The sequence below is a fragment of the Rhodnius prolixus genome, unplaced genomic scaffold, assembly GCF_049639745.1.
Source record: "Rhodnius prolixus isolate KJV_2025 unplaced genomic scaffold, Rpr scaffold_1, whole genome shotgun sequence".
Taxonomy (NCBI): domain Eukaryota; kingdom Metazoa; phylum Arthropoda; class Insecta; order Hemiptera; family Reduviidae; genus Rhodnius; species Rhodnius prolixus.
Window position 1 is genome coordinate 53,316,057 of NW_027411581.1, and position 21,692 is coordinate 53,337,748.

General features: G+C 34.6%; 1 protein-coding gene across 3 annotated transcripts in view; it reads right to left on the minus strand.

Annotated features, from left to right (window-relative positions):
- LOC141461949 (roundabout homolog 2-like) overlaps positions 1-21,692 on the minus strand; it is a 333,376-nt gene that overhangs the window by 17,807 nt on the left and 293,877 nt on the right. For all 3 annotated transcript variants that reach the window (XM_074143442.1, XM_074143437.1, XM_074143438.1), the window contains exons 5-7: positions 15,067-15,220; positions 14,355-14,485; positions 148-414 (exon numbers count right to left, since the gene is read on the minus strand). In XM_074143442.1, coding sequence (XP_073999543.1) covers positions 148-414; positions 14,355-14,485; positions 15,067-15,220 — 552 coding nt within the window. The remainder of the gene's footprint in view (positions 1-147; positions 415-14,354; positions 14,486-15,066; positions 15,221-21,692) is intronic.

Sequence of the window (21,692 nt, forward strand, 5' to 3'; positions counted from 1 at the left end):
GTTTGTTTTGATAACAAGAATGATTGTAAATATCCTCAAGGTATAGGGGAAAGTAACGATACCAGGATTCTCTGCTCAGTGTACCGAACTATGCTCTACAACGACGAATGGGCCAACCCTCTCTAAACGTATTTGTCTACTACTTACAATGCACAGTTAGCGTAGCCTTGGCGGTGATTGCACCAACTAAATTCGAAGCATCACAGATGTACACTCCTTCATCTTCCGGCTGAACTCGGTCAATACGAAGATTCTTATCATCTGTCAATCTGGCTCGTCCGATCGGCATTTTACCATCATCACGACGCCATAATATCTTTGGAGATGGATCACCGCCGACAGCACATTCCAGTTCAACGGAGGAATCGGCCACGGCTGTCACATCGCTTGGCTCTTTGGAAAAGAATGGTTTCACTGAAACAAAGAAAATGATAACATAATTAAAAGGAGACCTTTATTCAGCTTTTAATGTTTTACTAGATACTTTGCGCTTTCAATATTAGGTAGTAACAACTACACTATCTTCAAAAAATTATTTTTGTTTCTAGTGCGACCTACCATCACATCGAAGGCACCTAGTTTTTCGGTGCAAAATTTCAAAAAAATAATTAGCCTGTTATTGCAGTGAAGTACATGGTACCCTTAACCCTAAAAATGAGGAATACTTTCAGGGTACCACAAGTTGGTGCGTTTCTTGTTGTTCTCTCTACCTGCTTTGTCTTATTATACGTTTCATTACATCTTTAACTTTAAGATCTTGATATGATCTGATATCAGCTTCATTGATGAGCTAGGCGTATTTAAGACGAATGACCGAGTGAAATCTAAAAATTCGGGGGGATTTTAAGTTACACTTTAAAAAAGGGATCAACATGGGCTTCTCAGTTTTCTTCAAATTCGCTAGAGAGGCCGGATTGTGGCTGATAAGTAGGCACAGTTGAGGTGTATTCCAGTAATCAGATAGCAGCGAATCTTCTCTCTAGTTTCCGATAAATTCCTTCGATAAGGCGAATTGATGTGTCTCAATCAACTATTAACCTGCGCTTAGTTCCCAAAGAAGACTTTAAAGCTTCAAATCAATGACTTATTCCAACAAAAGGCAATGAAGTTATGAAATCTTTCTTCAGAACCCCAGAGATTTAATCAAAGATTTACAAAAGAATTGCCATGAAATGTTCACTTATATCAACAATTCGAACCGTAGAATCCGCGTGGATGAATTGAGGAGTGACTTTGAGCAAATACCTAAGCGAATAAATCCAAACTCTTCATTGCGCAGACTCAATCCACATTTTTGAAAATTAACCACTCCTTCATTAAGACTATGCAAAGTCGCACAGATCTCAGTAATGGATGATTTAAATTTTCAGCTGTTCCCTCACACAGTATACACTAGAAATTCGCTACTTTCTAAACCCTCTTCGGACTATGTTTTCGTTAAATATTGCATGTGCTGAGTTGGAAAAACGGGATATTTCGTTTTTGTTTCTAAAGATATCTAGTGAGTTCCAGTTTTTTTTAAAGCAAATGGTGGACAATACCTCGAGAATTGATACCATAATCAAATTGTTAGCTGTAAAACGTGTAGTAGAATTTTTGTTAAATTTGAGAATTGCAGAAATTCCAGAAACCCATTTCAATTTTAATCCAGCGATCTTCTTAAGATGACCATCTTGCAATTCTTCAACTTCAGTCTAGTCCCTATAAAGAAAAAAAGAAGAAGAAATAGATGTTCTCTCTTGGGAGAAACTAAAACGTCCTACGCACTTTTATTTTTTAAATGAATTAATGGTGAGAAACCGTTAGATGCTTGTTTTTCATGTTGTTTTGGTTGTACCTAACTTTGAATACATGATAAAATTGTATATAATTATAAAATACAAGGTTGTATTAGTTGGCCTAATGAAACCTTGCCTTAATTAAGGTTTTATAACATGAAGTAACACGATTAAGAAAAGATGCTACACCTACCCACTAATCCCAAAACTACACAAGATAAATGAACTTGTATAGATAATCAAATTATACAGGTTTTTGTTATGTTGTTCTAATGCAGAGGGTTTATAAGGTTTAATTAATCTCTTAATTACTTGTGTTTACGTCTTACAGCCCGGTCAAATTGGGTAAAAAAAGGCGAAGACCTCAGAATGGAAGATAATAAGGTATAAAATTGTATCAATCTTTGTTTTAGGAAATCAGTGGTCAATAGTCACGAAAATCTTCTCTTTTTTTTAATGAATCTCCACAACCAAAACCTGTCAACCTAATTTGTACATTATGCGCTTGGCATCAATGTACAATGTTATAAACAGAAACTAAGGAAATTGTGGAAAAAGTAAAAAAGGTTTTCCATTTTATCCAAATTTCTACATCTGAAAATAGCTATCTAATGTGAATAATATTCTCGTACGCTTGGCATTAAAGTATAATGTTAGAATCAGGAATTCCTGCAAAACTAACGATGATTATGAATCTTTAACTATTTTCTGAACTACTGGATTCAAAACCAGCCGACCTAATGTGTGTAATATACGCTTGGCATTAAAGTACAATGTTAGAAACGAAAATATGGAAATTCCAGAAAAACTAAGGAAGATTTTGTATTTTTTTCCCTTTTTTTAAATCTCTACATCCAAAACCAGCCGATCTATGGTGTATAATATACGCTTGACGTAAAAATACAATATTACAATCAGAAATCAAGGTAATTCCAGCAAACTAAGGAAGATTTTGTATTTTTTCGTTTTTTCTGTATGTCTTCATCGAAAACTAGCCGACCTTACGTGTATATTATACACTTGCCATAAAAGAACAATGTTATAACGCGGTAATAAAAAATTGGTGATGTTTTTGTATTTTCTTTTATTTCTAAACCTCTACTTTCGAGACTAGCCGGCCTTTTGTGTATAAATAGTATTTATATAGACCTAGTGTCTGTTTCTAACATTGTATTATTTTATTAAAATACATGCTTGCCCAAATTCTCAACTGTTGGAAGACTTAGGACCGGGTTTATTTAAGAAAGTAGCATTCATCTTGACTGGAATACACGATATACAGCTGCCTATCGTAGTTTCTCTAAATATGCCACGTTGTCCGTTGACTCGCCATTCCGAGATTAAATCCCAATTTGACTGGGCTATTATACCGCCTTCTATTTAACTAATTAGTTATTCTAGTTGCCCGCAGAATGCAATTGTGAAGTAGTTTGGTTTCTATTTAAATTAAAGGTTTGGTAAAGTTAAACACAAGATTAAACTTTAGGTTATATTTAATTTGTGGCTACAAAGGTATTGAACTGCGGCCAAATGAGGATAATTGTGCAGGTTCTTATTCCAGATAGTAGGACTCTTCTACGACTCCAGTTCCTCCAACGTCATCTGTTGGTATTCTGAAGAATATTTCCCAGATAAAGTCTGAAAAGGATATATTCATCTACAACATCTAGTAATACCCAGCTCTTCAGGGAAACCCTAAGTAGAGCGAGGAATCTTTATTTAGAGATAAACACATCACGCTAATCTCCCAATACTTCCCAGTTGTCCTGGGGATGGTCCCAAAAAAATTAATAAAATCCGGCTTGACAGAAAATTTGTAGAAAGCGAAGGAAGCCAGTAGTCTGGGATAAACATCCCTTCGTGTCCAACGCAGCTTCCTTCCAGTAACATCCTCTCTAGATTTTCGAAAAGATATTTCATCAAATTTAGAATTTGGGAGTGTTTTCTGGAAGCTATACATACTCCTGCTATGTTGGTAACCTCCTAAGCTCTCAAGCGATATCCATGGCAAACGAAGAGCCAGCTTTTAGGGATCGTGCAATAACCTCTTACCCCATGTTCCAGGAAGAATCTGCTTGTTTCAGTACTGAGTGCAGTGTACCTTTAGGAATGCAGAAAGAATAGAGCGGAGTCATCAGATTGGAAAGACCAAGTCAAAATATTCCTTCTTCAGCAACATGCTAGTCTGCCCTCCAAAACCCACGTTAGTCAGAAAAGGCTGCTTCCTTCGAGGAATACCTACTTCCAGGCTCCATTCTTGCGAGTTCGCTAAAGCCAAAAACAGCAACATCAACCCTACAACGCAATAACTAATGCCCGTAGGCCACCTGGATCACTAAATAGGTGGATAATGTCGCTTGCCTAGGATCATTGAAAATGAACCTTCGAAATTCTCACTATTGCAGCAATACAACCACTTACACATTCACTCGCTGATCTACATCTAATTTTCCGTTAAAATCACATAAATGGAAATTTACACGTCATTTTCAAAAACAGTTTCCCATAGATAGTAAACTGAAAGGTTTATTTAGATTTGTTCGCTAAATGAAATTTTTTCAAGAAGGTCCCTTCGTAGGCTACATACATCATGTTCCCATGACCTACATTTTTTCCAATATGACGTCAGATTCATAAACTTACTTCCAATTCAATCAAATTGATACATTAGTTGTTACATAAACATTTAATGCGTCAACGATGCGTGTAAAATAGATCTCTATGTAAATTCAAAAAGAAAGTTAGAAATTACGTTCTGTGAGTAAACACAGCTTTTAGTTGATCTAACAAAAAAAAAGAAGAAAAATCTGTTATTTGCTTAAGGGGTAAACAAACTATATTTTGACACTTTAGTATGTTTGTGTTTAGGATTGGTTATTTACTAAAGAATTCTTAGCTATATTATGAAGAAAAATAAACACAATCAAAAAAATCAATAATGATAACAAATTTGGAGGGTGATTGATCGATTACCTTTTTCTTCAACAGAGAAAAATGAATTATATCGATAGCTTCTCTCAACAAAGCAATGCCTGCAAGCCTATCAGATTTCCATTATTTTGGAACTTATCTCTGGACATACAAACTGCCATATGATTTTATTAACTCATAAGACTCAGTCTATCAAAAATATTTAATAAAAAAAAAAAGTCTTTACAACTAAATTACAGCATAAAACTGCAGGTATTGTTTCAATAATTATTTTCAATTTCAAGTTCTACTAATTGAAACCCATAAGAATACAAACTTCACCAAAGACTTCCGGTTTCTTCATCCTCATGCACTTGCGTAGATCTCTCCACTCCTGTGGGGTTGCTGCTTGAGAGTCTGGTGATAGCGAAGGCTATCTTCAGCAATCCTCGGCATATTGGGCTTTCTGTCTACCCATTTTAAAACTGCCTCCCAAACTGTTCTGTTTTTCTTTGGACCTAAATCTAAAACTCTTCCTCCCCTACTTTTTTTTTAAGGGAATGTAAGAGAGAGTTGATTGGATTTCATTGATCGCAGGATTATTGGAATAAAGAAACTTCTCCATCTTTTAAAAAAAATAAAAGCCAACTATAAGAAGGACGGAGAAGTTTATTTCAACAACGCTGCTTTGTTTCCGTTTTAATTTTTCTAGCCGAAGGAAAATACTAAAAATTTGAAATTTAAAATTAAGGTAAGAGGGTAATGCTAGCAAGATTGCATTGATGGGGGTTATCAAGCATGAATGATTACATTCTTTGTTGTGTTCTTCCGTAGCCCTAACTTCACCAGCTGAAGGTACTGATAGTTGTAACCAAGTATAAACATTTTAACCTTGAAAATACTCGTATTAGTCATACAGAGCGGGTGTTGGCGTAGTGGCCACGAACGTGGATTTGTAAGTGGCAGATCCCCAATTTGAATCACACGTAGAACTACTTTATATTTGTTTTTTTTTTTAAAAAAGTAGTAAAGTAAAGCAGTAAAGTATGTGCTTCCGCCTCTGTCCACGTCACCTAATCGACAGTTAGCCAAAAGAGAAAGAAAAATTGGCGATTCCTTTACTTTTTAGTAATCATACCTAGTAATACCTAGTTGTAATCCTTTTTCTTAGAGTTAAGCACAATACGACAAATCTCCATCAACAAATATCTCGATAACACTACCCAGAGGTCTGTCAATGTTTTCTCGGCGATAACAGCTCCACCCAGTACTGGCAACCTGTACGTGTTTAGTGAGCTATCAAGTAGAAGATAATACACAGGTAGACCGAGGTAGGCACACGTCAAACAAGAAGAAAAATAAGAAATAGAAAAAAGGAAACACGTGACTATAACTGCGCAAATACCTCCAGGGAAATCTCGTCCTTTTCCTTCCTCAGCAGTATACTCTTCGTGTTTTCTTTTCATTTATTGTGAGTGCTTGTACTTTCCCTCTTCTTACTTATTCTCCCTGTCTCTCTCGATAATTCTTCAACGAATGCGAGTACGTGAGAATTGGTTACGGTATGTGATACCTTACAGTAGAGCTTTTTTTTTTTTTCTTCCAGTTCTGTAATTCCAGATCACAACCTTATACTCCAAAATCTATCACATTCTGAATGTGTATGCGATCTTAAGTTGGCTCAGAACAAATTCTAAGAGAGGGAGGCATCCTGAGTGGAATTTTCTTTTCTCTCACGAACAGCTTACATATAAGTAAATCATTCTCTTTTATTTTTAATTTCTTTTTAAAAGGGGAAAATGTATAAATGTAATAGGGTCATCCTGAATAAGCCGGCAGTAAGCGTACAACTGACTGTCTAACGAGTCTAAACTAATCTAGATTCGAGGACTCCACAAGGTAGTGTAGTGTGTACTTAGACCACAAGCCGGCCCACTGTATAACCCAAAGAAAAGGTCACCTCTGCTAAGTACCATTAGAAAACTCCAGGTCAGAGGCAAGTGAGTTCTTCGGCCCCAGTTGGGCTCCAGATGATTGTTGGCGATAAACAATAGGCATCGTTTACAAGCAAAACGCGCAATGGGATGGAGTTTCCAAGGGCCATAATTTCTACACACCAATTCCATAGCTTACAGTATAAACATTAAGTTTAAGGGTTGACTTTAGTTAGAGGAAAAATTAAGATCGTCTCAAAAGAGTCTGTAGCCTTTAATTGTATAAAATAAAAACAAAAATGATTTAAAATCGTTGGATATTTTTTATAAATTCAGTTAATAATTGATAGACGGGCTCATAAAAACTATATTAAATTAATAGAAACAATTTTCTTTTTTTTAAAGCGATAAAAGCACCAAAATTGGGGCGAAAAATAGAACTGAGCCCCAGGCGACACTGTCTGTGATATAAATAAAAATCAAACTGTAATTCCAGACGAGCATAATGGTAGTTGGTTAGCAGTTTATTGTAGCTGAATGATAATTAGAATTAGGTTCAGGTTAGTTTAATAATGCTGGCTGATCCACGGATTAAGGTTGGCCATTAACATTATATCGTTAGACTACAGTTCCAGTATACTTACATTAGCTTATATAAAGTTAGATAGGGTAAGCTAATAAGCTAGGTAAATATCTTCACTAATATTACCACATCTTGTAATGGTTTAACTAATACCCAGTACAGACGGAGAAGCTTTAACACTAAATCACCTACCTGGATCTTAAGCAAGCTTTAAATCTCCACTAATGATTTCTGTAAGGTTTTAATATAAACTGCTAGTTTGCGCAATTTAAATAACAAAACATTGCTTATAAGTAATTTCCATCTGCTTAGTACAGCTAGGAAAAGTTTGGCGGAGTGTTACTTCATCTTTCATTCTCTTAGGGAAAGCAGGGTATTGTTACGAATGAAATTTTAAAAATTCCATTTAGCTAAACAGAACTGCACGATAATTGCATTCAAGTCATTGCAATCAATTTATCCCATCATAGAAAATACTAAGTTGTGAAAAAAACTTTGTTTACTTCGAGAATTCCTGAAGGAGAAATGATGAGGTACCAGTTTTGAATTAAGTAATAAATATGATAAAATAATAATAATGTTATAAAAACATATAAAGGGGTATAATAAAATACTTAAGCAGTAAATCTGCGATAAATTTGGCTGTTATAGGTTGGAAAAATTGAAAGCTTTTCTTGTGCAGTAAAAAAAAGAAGAAAAGTTGAGTAAAACTCTGTATGTACATTAGTGTCAACGGCAATTTATCTTGATATTGGGAGAAGATAGAAGATGCTGTGTGTATAAGATGTGATACTGGATGGACACCTGTTACCAACCTGCCGCAGTCAAGTAACTCTCTCAGTCGGCTTTCCCTTTTTAGCGCTTTCCCAGCGGGGAAACATTGCTCACCCTCTAGAACCGGATGGCTGGGAAAATCCCATGCCACCTGGTAGTCCACACCTCTTAGTCCAACGTTCTTCCGCTGACAGCGGATTTTTTTTCTTCTTCCTCTTCTTCTTTACACCACAACCAATATCGGCTAACCCATTTCCCCCCTAGGTCTTCAGTAAGAGTGGTGTTACAACCTCGGCAGTTATGTAGATTGCTTGGAAGAAGACTTCACGAGTTTGACCTATCTCAGTCTGCACACATTCACTTTCCCTCAGCCTTCTTCTTATGGTCCCTTAGTTTTTCTAACTTTACTATTCTTTAGGAAATAAATCTGACGAGAGTACCCACTTGATTTTAACTTAATACAATTTTCCAATAATCGATTGTTTACTAAATGCAAGAAGAGGAAGCATAACGACACTATTAAAGCTAAAAATTCTAATTTGAGTAGACGTTTACAAATGCTTAAATGTCTTTCAAGAAATACATATTTTCAGTCAAGTGAAAATTCTTCAAACTTCGATTTTCAGCAAACTAATCAACAATCATTAATAATAATAATCATAGTAATAATTCCAATATAATTTAGAAGAAGCAAATGCCTCTAAGACTTTTCTAAAATGAATTTTCAAACAAAAGTGATATTCCGTACACTTTGCTCAGCTAACCTTAACTCTTTTTCTCAGTTCCTGAAGCTAGCCGTCAGAGGTGTTGAAGTGTAGGTGGATTTGGGAGTGGAAGATCCATATTTCAAATACCGCGTGTAGCTATTACTTCCTATTTATAAGAAAAAAATGTTAATAGTGAAGTTTGTACTTCTGGCTCCCGTCCACGACTCCTAATTGGAAGTTGAACGTTAATCTACGCCTGAAAAATAGGCGAATACTTTACTTACATTCTACAGTGCACAGAAACACTGTTCGGCAGTAGTTTTGAATCTAAGAAAACAAGATGCTGCCAAATTCTCATCGCTTTTACCACTAATCCATTCTTTTTTGACTCCAGCCAACTACCGAAGACTGGATTTTATAATTAAATTTCTCTTTTTTATTTTAATTATAAAAAACAACTCTAAGAACGAGAATCCAAAATAACGCATAACAAGATTTTCGCATCAGATTTCTAAACGCAATATCTAAAAGAATTAATAAATGAAAAAAATCTTCCAAAATGAACTTCATTTGACTATTAAAACTGCAAATTAATTTTAATCTAATTGTAAAATTTACAGAGAATATTGCTATAGAATTAAATCCGTATTGTCATAGCCACTAGTTAATCCGAGTTAATCACCCAAAACTAATGAGGATTGGCCAGAATGTGCCCATTGGGAGAGATAAATACAACACTGACTGCAAATAACTCCCGGAGGTAACCTAAATAAATAAATACGGAAGACAGAAGCAAGCTCTTTAAATACATTAACTCTCTTTTCAAATTACTTCTATCAGTTAATGTTTAAAATTAAACATTCCTCTAAAAACCAAACTTTGTAACTATTTAGTCAGGCTTAAATCAGAGCCTTTTTTTACTTCCTTCAAGGTAGCTTAAAAAACAAAAACAAGAACATTAAAGGAAATTAAAAAACCAAAACAAACAACAAAAAATGAAGTACGATGAAACTAAGTAAATTTCATTATTTCAACGGAGGAAATCAATCCATTTGAAATTCAATAATATTGTTCATCAATAAATAATTCAAATTCCCATTATTGAATATTTTATCAGCCATATGGATCCTGGATGTCAGGGTAAATGTGCTCCATTATTAAAAGTTAGCGTGTAAGGCGCCAATCGTGATTATAAAGCCCTATTTTCACCCATACAATATTAACATTTTACTAGTTTGCCCAAGAAGAAAGATGAAGTTCGGGTAAAAGTGCGCAGCCAAGATACATAACCCACAAACTAGCACGTGGGTTACTTCGTCTTTAACTAAATCTATATAAATAGTCAGGACTTATGTGTGTAGTATGGTCTTAAGCCTTTATAGAAGAGACTAACACTAACTTGATGGTAGGGTGGCTAAATGGGAGAATTTCCTTGGTATGTGCGTGCGCAGGATGTGATGTAAGAACGTTTCGAAGTACTGGAAGGGTACAAGGATGTATTGTCTTCAGAAGCACTACTATCTACCCTCTTCTCTCACTAGCCGCAGATCTAAACTCAGCCTCCAGACTTATCCTCTTTTACAGCACCTAAATGAAGATACACTGTAGATATGGGGGCCATTAGTGACTCCTGCTAAGATATCCTGTTCGCAAAGTGTGTGTGTTACTTTGGACCTCTCGTCTTTAGCTAGCAGGAAAAGAGGGATAGACTTTCAAGGTGGTATCCAACAGGATGTAGCGGTATAAGAACAATATATATATATATAGGTAATAGGCTAACTTTGTCTCTATGGTTACTGAGGCAAGCTCTTCCTCTAGATATGATAGTGGCAGTGTTGCCATTGCCTATCGCGTCACCCTGTCACACAAACTACTACATAGCAAACTCTGGTGCCAATTCACTGACACCAATTCATAATCAGGTTAAAAGAGCAACTATCACAATCCTGCTAATATGCCAAATTTTAAAGTTTTTGAAATCCTCTGACTAACTCTAGTGCGAACCCAAACTTTCTTAAAAAAAAAAACTCCAAATTTTAGAAAAACATCTACTCTTAACATAAATCGTACAAATTGTAGTGCGCTGAAATGACCTTTTTAAGTACAAGAGGATGAACTTTTTAAACTCGCGGGCCACATACCCAAGCTCAAATAGCCCACGGGCCTTAAATATCCAGAAGTTGTATGCTTTCTTTTTTTTAAGACGAAAATTATCAAAAGTTCACTGACCCCACCTCCACCGAATAAAAAATTTCATTACGGATTACATTAAAACAAATGCATTTTCTCTAACCAAGAACTGTGACGTACAATTGATAATAATGCATGTCGGCAGCAAAGATAATGGTTTTTTCATCTGGAAGTGTTCATTAGATTGCGTAATGAAGTCCCCGCCATAATAACCATAACGAATTGATGGAATTCATTATCTTCTTTGTAAAACCATCCCAGAAAGGGGACTGACTATTCTCGCTGCAGTTTGAACAGTACGTGTCTAAGTGCTTTAAGAGGAGAGGATGCTGCCATATGAACTGGATGGATGGTTTTATTTGGAATGTGGCATCATCAATTTTAAAAATCGCGCGACCGAATCACTCGATAAAAGAGAGTCTGTCTTTCTTCATCGTAAAACACCAATTCATAAATGATAATTATAAATAATTAATGATATTAACCAAACAAGCTCTGCTCTGGGCTTCTAATTAGATTAAAGTTTTCAACAAAACAAGTGAAATTGCGCCTAACTGCCACCTTTCATTAAATCATCATCGCCATTCTCTCAAAAAATTTCCCAGATGTCTCAAATCCTACCATTCTCAACTACCCGAAGAAACTCTGGAAGGTAATTCCAAAGAAGCATCTTCTCGATTGCCGCAACACTTCTTCACGATCCAAATCACCTCAGCTTCCCCTTAAAAACAATAAACAATCAATTTGACAAGATGGAGATATTGATATAGATAGTCGTACTCCAATTCCTTTACTTCTTCATTAAAACTGTCCGGTAGGACAGTTGTATAAGGGTTGACCATCAAAAACTGCACGAAAAAGTGTAACGTTGAAAAACACCCAACTTTGACAATTTTTTTCTATTTTTCTATAAAAGATAAAATTCCCAAATTTTCTTTATAATATAGGGCAAATCCTCCTTTATAACTGTAATTTTTTTGCAACCACCTAGATCTAATAGGTTTCGAGAAAAAAGTTGCCGAAAATGAGCAAAAACGGCTTTTTCAAAAAATGTTCTTGTTCTTGTTCTTCTTCTTCTTCTTCTTGTTGTTCTTGTTGTTACCTTTTTTGTACACAACGTAGCGCCTAAACGCGTGAACCGATTTTCATGAATGAGGTGTCATTCGATTCGGAATTTTATGTAGATGTGCCTTTTGGGGGTCTCGGCCCTGTACATTGAATGGGAGAGGAGTTAGCCCCCTTTATGTAAGGCCCCCTCCAAAATTATTATTACTAATTACTCTGTAAATCTTGGCCCGATTTTGATAAAATTTGGTAGGATGATAGGGTTAGGGCTCCCCTACCTAACAATAAAGCGACGATCTGCTCTTACACTTGTTAAGGGGAAGTATAGCAATCGTTTCAAATTATCGACACGTGAACCGATTTTCATGAATGAAGTGTCATTCGAATCGAAATTTTGTACAGATTTGTACTTTAAAAGTCTCGACGCTATGCCTCATAAGGAGGGGAGTTCGCCCCACCCAAATAAGGCCCTTTCTAAAACTATTATTACCAATATTTCTACAAAGCTTAGTCCGATTTTGATAAAATTTAGCACGAAGAAGTGATTAAAGCTCCTCTATGTGGCTGTGAAGTGCCATCATGCTCTTACACCTACTAAGAGGAAGTACTGCAATCGTTAGAATTATCAATGAGTGAACCGATTTACATCAATGAATTGTCGTTCGATTCAAAATCTTTGCCTTTTAGGGAGAAGTACTGTAATCGCAGTTTATTTTTCTTGCTCCTCTTAAAAGGAAGTACTGAAATCGCAGTTTAATTTTGCTATTTACGTACAAATACCTTCCTATTTTATTCAAAACGCTTTCTCAAAAAAATGGTTATTGAGGATGGTTTGGGGACCGTAACTATAATCATTCTTTAAAAAGATCTCTCCAGTGGTAGTTACGGTTCCGATTTAACACCTTATCAGGTTATAATGATAGAATAGCTTATTCCAAATTTTAAAAAATCTGTAAAGCAGACGTAACTTTGCAAATAGACAAAAAGGAAAATCTATCCAAAAGGTACAAAAATCTCCTTAACAAAAACTTACAGTTTTAAAAGTTAAGTATAAGGGTTGATTAAACGCCAAAAGGTACACAAATCAGCAGTTCCCAACATTTCATTAATACTTCATTGATATAATTTAAGTAATTTTACTGCATTAACTTTTCCTTCACATTTTTTAGAATTTATTAGATGTCACAGACCCTTATGCTGGCCATTTTCGTCTACAAAATATTTACTCAAGTAGCACACCATTTAACTTAGATTGACTGTAATATCTATTTATCTATAATAATCAAACTATTAATCACAGGTGAAAAAGAAAACGTTATAAAAAATATAAAAAAAATAAGAGGCTAAAAAATTCATAAACTTTTTTTACATCAATAATTTTATGCATTTATTTTTATTTTTAAATAAAAATCATTGGTTTAAGTTCATTCTTCGATTAAAGTAATTGTTATTTTATGTTGTAGTCAAACGTTTGTAATAATAAGTAATAAATAATCTGGCTTTATCGCAAATAATATAGTTTTCTTCAATTACATTCTCAATCTAGGTGTTCTTCCCACAATGTTATATATATGTAATATAAAATAAAGAAAATAAAGATATGCATATTTTTAGGACAGCTAATTATTCCAGTATTTTACCATAAGTAAAATTAGGGGGACTAAATTAAATTACAATTGAGAAATGAGTAAATATTGTTGAATAATCTACTTGTTGTTAAATGTATGTTATTTGTGCTCACGAATATTTCGGTAAGACGAATTTAAGACTGAAATATTGTTTTGAATCCTCCGTGATTGAAATTTAAAAAGTGGCCGACTCTAACTTTGTTTTTTTCTACTTTAACATGCATGTATATGTGACTACTCAGAATAATTCATCACTCATTTTATCATAATTATAATAAAAAAATATTATGAATGAACTGGCCAGCATAAGGGTCTGTGACATCTAATAAATTCTAAAAAATGTGAAGGAAAAGTTAATGCAGTAAAATTACTTAAATTAGATCAATGAAGTATTAATGAAATGTTGGGAACTGCTGATTTGTGTACCTTTTGGCGTTTAATCAACCCTTATACTTAACTTTTAAAACTGTAAGTTTTTGTTAAGGAGATTTTAAATACAGATACTCAAGACCATCTATCCTTCTTATTTCGTGTGCCATATTCCGGCTTCTACGGAGTACCACTGACGTATATTTTACCTATAAACAGGCTCATATTCCGAGACGACCAGACCAAATCACTTCCAAAACAAGACCTTTCAGTGTTACTTAGTTCCAGATCTGCATTCTGTTGTTCTGAGTGAGTAAAAGTCGTAGAGATGTTATAGGAACTACATTTGCACTCACTACTGCTACCTAGTTCTTAATTTAAACAAAAATTGGCGTTAAAAAATGAATAAAACTTACCATGAACAGTGAGAAGAGCTGGTAATGTTTCTTTAACTCCGACAATATTCTGGGCCACACACTGGTACTTGCCTTCATCACTTGGTTTTACTTCTCTGATCATCAGATTACCTCCGTCCACCACTCGGACCCTGTTTAGTTCCAAAACAGAAACCAAAATATAAGTATTAGTCACAGATTGTGGTATTAGAGAAATTAATACGCTAATACAATCTAACAGTAACCGTTCTAACACCATTTATTTGTCTATTTCATTTAATGATCTCACTTAATAAGAAACCTGATAAACCGGTTCCAGAAATCGATGTTTATGTTCAGATCTAGGAAATGGATGCTTGATAGACATATAACTAAGTAGACACCTAGAGGTAGCAGGATGTTCCAGAAAGAAGAAGAGACTGAATTGCAGGAATTAGGAACATGTAAACAGACTGAAGTACTGAAATGGGCACCTGAATTGAGTGTGCTATTCGAAACCAGAGCTTTTTACCTAACTACAAAGTGTACTCTTCTTTCAGAATGTAGGTCTTGTGAGGAGTTATTGTGAGATTATCCCAGTTAATTTGGGTTTTTCAATCCGAAAACGTAAGAAAAGTGAGAGTCCAATTGACTAAAAAGTTGTTTTTCCTTCTGGTTTTAAACTTTCAAGGAACTTTCCTTGAAAAACTTACAAAGCAATTGACTACCACCAATAATCCAAAAAGGAGCTCACCTATCTATAGACTCCAGATCAATGGTGACACCATCTTTCTTCCAAAAAAGACTAGGTTCTGGATATCCTTTTGGCGGACCACATTCCAAGACGGCAGTCTCTCCAGCGGCCACTCTTGCACCCACCGGAACTGATCGAAATTCATCCCTCAATACTGTAACAAAAATAAAAAATAAAAATAATAGCTATTTTTTTGATGGCCTTACAACCATCGCCATTAGATATTGCATTGATTCCTATCCAAATCAAAATTAAACCCAGACGAGCTTGGGGTTTTAAGAGTTTAACTATATGGTGTATGTGTATATTTACAAATACACATATATATTTATATCAGTTGCATAAAATATAGTATTTTTGAGTGTTAAGGGCTCCTGATTTCGTGATCTTTCACAATTTTTATTTTAGCTATTCTTCAAGAGACTATTATTTCAGATTGCAGTAGGCACTTCTTAAAAAGTGAAAGAGAAAGCAAGTAAAAACTACTTTTCAGTGAACAACAATACCAACAACAACAACGAATGAATCTTGTAGCTTATCAGAGATCGCGTACGGCCATCAAGAAGTGACATTAACATATTGAATAGTGGGAAGGAAACTAGTTGAAGATTAATCATCTTTGTATTTGTACCCTAAAGGCTTTTAGAAAATAGTACGCTTCCGTTGTAAAACTGTAAAAGTAGCTAGGATAGAACAAAACTAAGAGATAACTATCATTAAAAATAGGAGCTTATAGATTTTATAAACATGTGGAAGACGGTGTAAGAAATCCTAAACTTCTCTAGTTACATCACTTGTAAAAGACTAGAAAATTCAAAGATAACACTCTTTGTATTAGCATAAAATAGATTGTAGGGCCTTTACTCACATGTAATCTATGTCAGACGTGTGAGGAGATGGTATTTATAAAGCGAGAAGAAATAAAATAGAGATACGAACCATCAGATTTGAAGTCAAAATAGAATATAAATTGTAACATGCCTTGGCTGTGCTAGAACAAGCCAAACTAGCGAGCTTATCTTCTCTCTAAACAGCTTCCGACAAAAACTATTATTCATTTAACTTTTCTTAGAAACTATCTATCTCGATTAAAAACATTTGAAAAATTAATTCTAACTCAAATTAATGAATGTGTGCCATTTTTAGTTTTGATTCTTCTTTTCATCTTTTCGTAGAGAGGACTCCAATTTTAGATTAGGATCATAAATCTAATTAAAAGAAGAGGAAGAAAACAAAAACCTCTGAAACTGATTTAATTAAAAGCTATTTTTAAAAATCCTTTTGTGTTTATTATCCGCTTTAAATATTCAAGCGGCTGATGAATATTAAATGAGAACCAACAGAATCACTTTCCGAATCGTCTCGATCAGGAGTGTCGTCTAAGGCTGCCAATTCGGAACTTCTACTTTGTTTCACAGTTATAACAGTTAAATTCCACCGAACAGCCTCTATAGACTAATTGTTCCAATTACAGAGGTTCCGATCGCCGAGGTTTTTGCCTCAAGCTTTCAGAGCAAAAGTTGCTGAACCGGTCGGAAGTTTGTTGCGGGGATGACCAAATTTTCGGTTTGAAGTATCATTTAAATCAATTTAATTTAATTGCCAGTTGATTAATTAATATCAAAGTTGAAAGACAGAGGTGTTGGAAAGGAGGAAGTAGTTTAGAAAGAAAAAAAGAGCTTTAGACTCAGTTGGTGGTGTGTCAGTCTGTAATTGTAGTTAAGTCTAGAGACAATTACTAGAATGACGATACAACACAATATAAGGCAAAGCAATAAGATAATAAAACTGTCAATTGTGCCAATTTACTGACCTATCAATGTAATAGAAACGTTAGACATCTATATCGGTCCAGAGACTGTGACCTGGGGCTGCAGAGTTCCCTTCATTCTTAACATTTACTTCCCCCCCTCCACAAACCTTATTGCTTCTTGCATTCCGTTTCTTAAAGGTCCCACACTTTAATAATGTAGGGGGATTCTAACAGCTGTACGAGGACAAATCTAGTCACACTTATTACTTGGAGGAAATGTGCCAGAAGTGACCGTGGTCAAGTAGAAATGAACATACAAGTTATTTGTAAGAATTTGGGATAAATCTCAATATATCAGCGTGAGTAGCGTGATTATTTTAGCTGGTTAAGCTGTAGCCGGATTGAATCTGCAATTGGATACCACTAAAACGTCCTAAAGAACTTATCTTAAGCGTTTTCATGAGAACATGTTGTATGAACACTGCAAACGAACTTGCTGTCAAAATTTTAATTTAGCAGATAAAAATATGAATATATAGTTTTCGTGACCGCAAATTGTTAAACTTAGGATGGAAGATTTGCGAGGAATCGGTCAAATAAAACAACTCGTCTTACCAGCTCTGGAAGACAGACTCTCTTTTATCGAGTGATTCGGTCGCGCATAGCCACGCCCTGAAGAGGACAATATATTTGTCGAAACGTTGGCAAAAAGACGAGTTGTTTTATTTGACCGATTCCTCGCAAATCTTCCATCCTAAGTTTAGCAGATAAATCTAAAGAAAAAAAAAATCAATTTCCACATAGAAAAACATGGCAAACTGTTTTTGGAAATAATGAGTAAATTTCCCATCATGCATTCTTAGAGATATTACGAGTAGATCTATTAGTTTTAACAGTGTTTAGTGAAATTAGAAAGACCGAGCTTTTATTAGAGTACACATTAAATTTTCGATTTCAATTAATTTTAAGGTAATAACGTAATGATGATTCCGAAATTCATTTTATACTTAGACATTTCTCACACATTAAAATACATAAATATATAAATAAAAATTGCACGAATTTTTTAGCAGTAAGTGATGCGTTGGTCTGAAACAAATTTTCTATCTGGACAGTGCGGTAACAGAACATTTAAATGTACTGAAGTGTGATTAACGCAATCTTCTCTCAGAGGTTGCCAAAGAGATGACTAACCATCGGGCCCCTCAATACCATAAAGCACTAATTTACAACTGAACTGCGCAAATGCAGGAAGATTTGAAAACTCCCAGCCTTCGGTATAATAAAAGTAATGAATCTTTTTTTAAAAAAATATTTTGGGTAAGCTCAGCTCTGAAGCTTAACGGGAAGCCATTTTATACATATGAAACGGTAAAACTCATGTTCGAAACTATGAAGAATGCTAAAATTGCAAGTTCTATAATCAAAATCTTTGTAAATCCCAAACGGTCCGAGACACAAGCTGGCTGGTAAGTGCCGTATAGTTTTAGCTACTAAATTTCAAAGTGACTAAATACGATACCGCCAAAAAAAAAAAAAAGCCTAAGACAATGTCGTGGGCGTTGGAAGCAGAAGATGGGATATGTAGAGAGAGTGTGCAGCATGCATGGGCATGGAGGCTCTAATAAATATTATGTTGATGTAATACAATAAAAAGGACAAAAAGTTATGAGTTAAAGCGCGGAGTTGTATTTTTCTTGTAACAAATATTTCATTAGTAAGAGGAGATAAAACCTGGCTAGTTGGTAATTGTATTAAAAACATCTAGGGCGGCGTTAAACTAAACTCTATTACCAAAGTAAGGACAATAGAGGACAAACAAGAGCAGAGAAGGTATCCTCCAGGGAGTTTCCATCGCACGTCCAGTTAAACCCATCTTGAGTGTGTGTAGATGGTCACATATGTGGTGGACAGAATTAGTTAAGCCATGGTTTTCTCCTGTAAGTTCTCTCTAAATAGTAATGAATAATATATAGACTCTAGCCTACAAGGACTGGAGTCTGCCCAAAATTAGTTCAGTAAACTTTAAGTAACCATGTTTATTACAGTTCTCTTTGTTTATGAAATTAGGCTGGACATAAACTGACTCATTGTTAATTTCCAGTATACTCACAAACATATTGCAAAACTTAATTTGTAGTAGTGTTAATTATTTTTTATTTACTATTTTTTTGTTAACAAATTCTTAATTGGATCCTTCATTATTTTTGTCCAGTTACAGATTTTCCTATATCTCCATAGATATGTTCTTTAAGTTTGTGTGGTGAATTCTATTTCCACTTTCAAGGTAGTGATTTTATTAAATGGAAAGAACTTTATAAAATAAGGTTCATTCTCATTTATCCTCAGAAGATGAAAGAAACTCCAAGCGCTTATAAATAGGGCATCATAAAGTTTAACCACTAAAATATGTGTGATAGTTTTGGTGGTTCAAGGTTACAATAAAATTGCTTAGATAGAGATGTAACTTTACAGAATAGGTTTGTAGTTAAGTCTGAGAATTTTTCTTTAAAAGATAAATCATCATTTTTAATGGAAGTAAAGTTTCGAAAAAGAGATTTTATGATTGCATCTGTGCCAAGAACTTCAGCGAGTTAGGTTTATTTTGGATTGCAAGAATGCCAGCTGGGATAAGTCGTTACCATAAGCAGATAAAATAAGAGGAGTATCGACCCCCTTTTGAGTTCTATATCTTTGATTAAATAGTTATCATTGACTGACTTTAATAATCTTTTTAACACCCTCTGTAGTAGGAAGAGAATTGCTAATTAAACCATCAGTGATTAGCATTAGACGGCGGAGACAAGAGACGGTTACAATGTGAGAGTAAAAGATAAAAGGTAGCCACTTAAAACGATTCTTTGACAGCCAATCAAAGATATAATAGTAATGAAGACAACTTGATAGAATAATAAAAAAAAAAAAGTTAAAAAGTTGAAGCTCAAGAAAAGGAAGAACAAAAGAAGACGCAGAAGATTTTGATTGTGATAAAAGCAAATATCTTAAGGAGATAGGAGAGAAATCTCTAATAGTGTGAGGCAAAGAAGATGAAGAAGCAAAGGAGCATGAGTAAATTAAAGATAATCATCTTTTCTTTTTCTTCGTACAAAGGGATAGTTGGATACCTCGTTCAACTTTATGAAATAATCGAGGGTTCAAGAAGTGTCGTCTCTAGGGTAGCTATTAAATGACTACCCCAATGCTAGGTTCTCTCCTTCTGTCCATCTGTCCGTTTATGGTAAGGGTAGCCATTTACCGATCCGATCACGTTATTCCACTACCACTTTCCATGAACAGTTCATTCCAAGAAGCTAGCTTACTTAACACCCACGGGTCAATTTCCTTCCTACACCTTTTGCCAAGTCAGCACTAGACACATATCCAGTTTTCTCAGTAATATTGTCTTACAGACACACCTTTTCCAGCAACAAGATTGCCTATACCATCGTTTCCCATGAAGGTAAAATGAAAAGAACCGTCAGTAGTCACCCAAAAACGTATCTTAGTCTAGTAGTTTAGGAGTTTATTAAATTCCATTCTGTACAATTGTCTGAAATGACTGACAATATTAGTTAGTATGTGAGCAACATTTAAATTTTGTTTTTGTTCGTAAGAATTAAGTGCGCGAACATGTCCAATTTTTAAAATCATAGTTTGATTCTAACATAAAGTAGGTGGTAATACCACTTGGGAGCCCTAAAAGAGCGAAGAGTTACCGGTAAGGGTTAAGCGCTCCTTAATACCAAAGCACCAAGGTTACTACCAAAGTAATGAATTTGGCAGGTTCTAGAAAGGATTTACATCTCCTCTACACGTGGGGCTCTCCAAGAAACCTCAGGAAGAAAACAGAGAGTTGGCATTTAGGGATAAAATACTCTCTGATGCCAAATACCAAATCTCCGAAAATGATAACTGATATTTACAGTTTGTTCCACAACAAATGATGTCCACCCAGATGAATCTAGAAAGATTCTAAGAACTGCTGGGAGCCGGAATTCTGGTATACCCTGTGTAAACCTTCCCGTAGCCAAAGCACCAATCTCCTAACGTTCAGATTCCAAAGAAAGACACCCCATATTATACCCACTGAAGAGTTGGTTCAGCTTTCTATTTTTTGGTCTTTTTAGCTAATTCTACTGTTTTACCTATTTTACTAATTTATTATAAGTAAAATAATTTTAATTCCAATTGAGGAGAAGAGTTCAGCCACTTAAAGATGTTGTACAATGAAAAGATGCTGCCTAGGTGTGGTGTTATGAGATTTCTCCATTTATAAACGTTTAGAATAATTGTTTTCACCTTTCTCCTAAAGGATATACTACAAAATAAATATATAATACAAAATTTATGCCAGTTTTTAGCAATATAAACTTATACAATAAATAAGGATAATAGCATAAAACCATAAAGTAAGGTTCAAAGATCGTTTAAATTGTGAACAAGAGCGCTACCTGCAAAATCTTGGAAGAACTACAGTTATTGCTATAAACTATTGTTACCAGAATACTTTGTAAAGTTTTATAATGTCTCCCTCCTGCACTATTATAGTCAGTTTGATAATAAAAATTGTAAATAACTGTAAAAGTAGAAAAGTAAATACATACATAGTTTTTATTATGGAATAATATAAAGGTTCTCTGAATAAAGATAAAGATACTTTGTCCCGTTCTCTCCAACATCTCACATAGGATCTATATTATAAAAACATAAATACATTTATGTCTCCATAGAATGTAGAATAAAAATAAAAATAATAAAATATATTTTTATGACATTCTTTTATAGGTGTATGTGAAACATTACTTCGAAAATGAAAATATCTTTAGAGTTACATAGACTAACGATTTCATAGCTTTTGAATGGCTCCATTTGG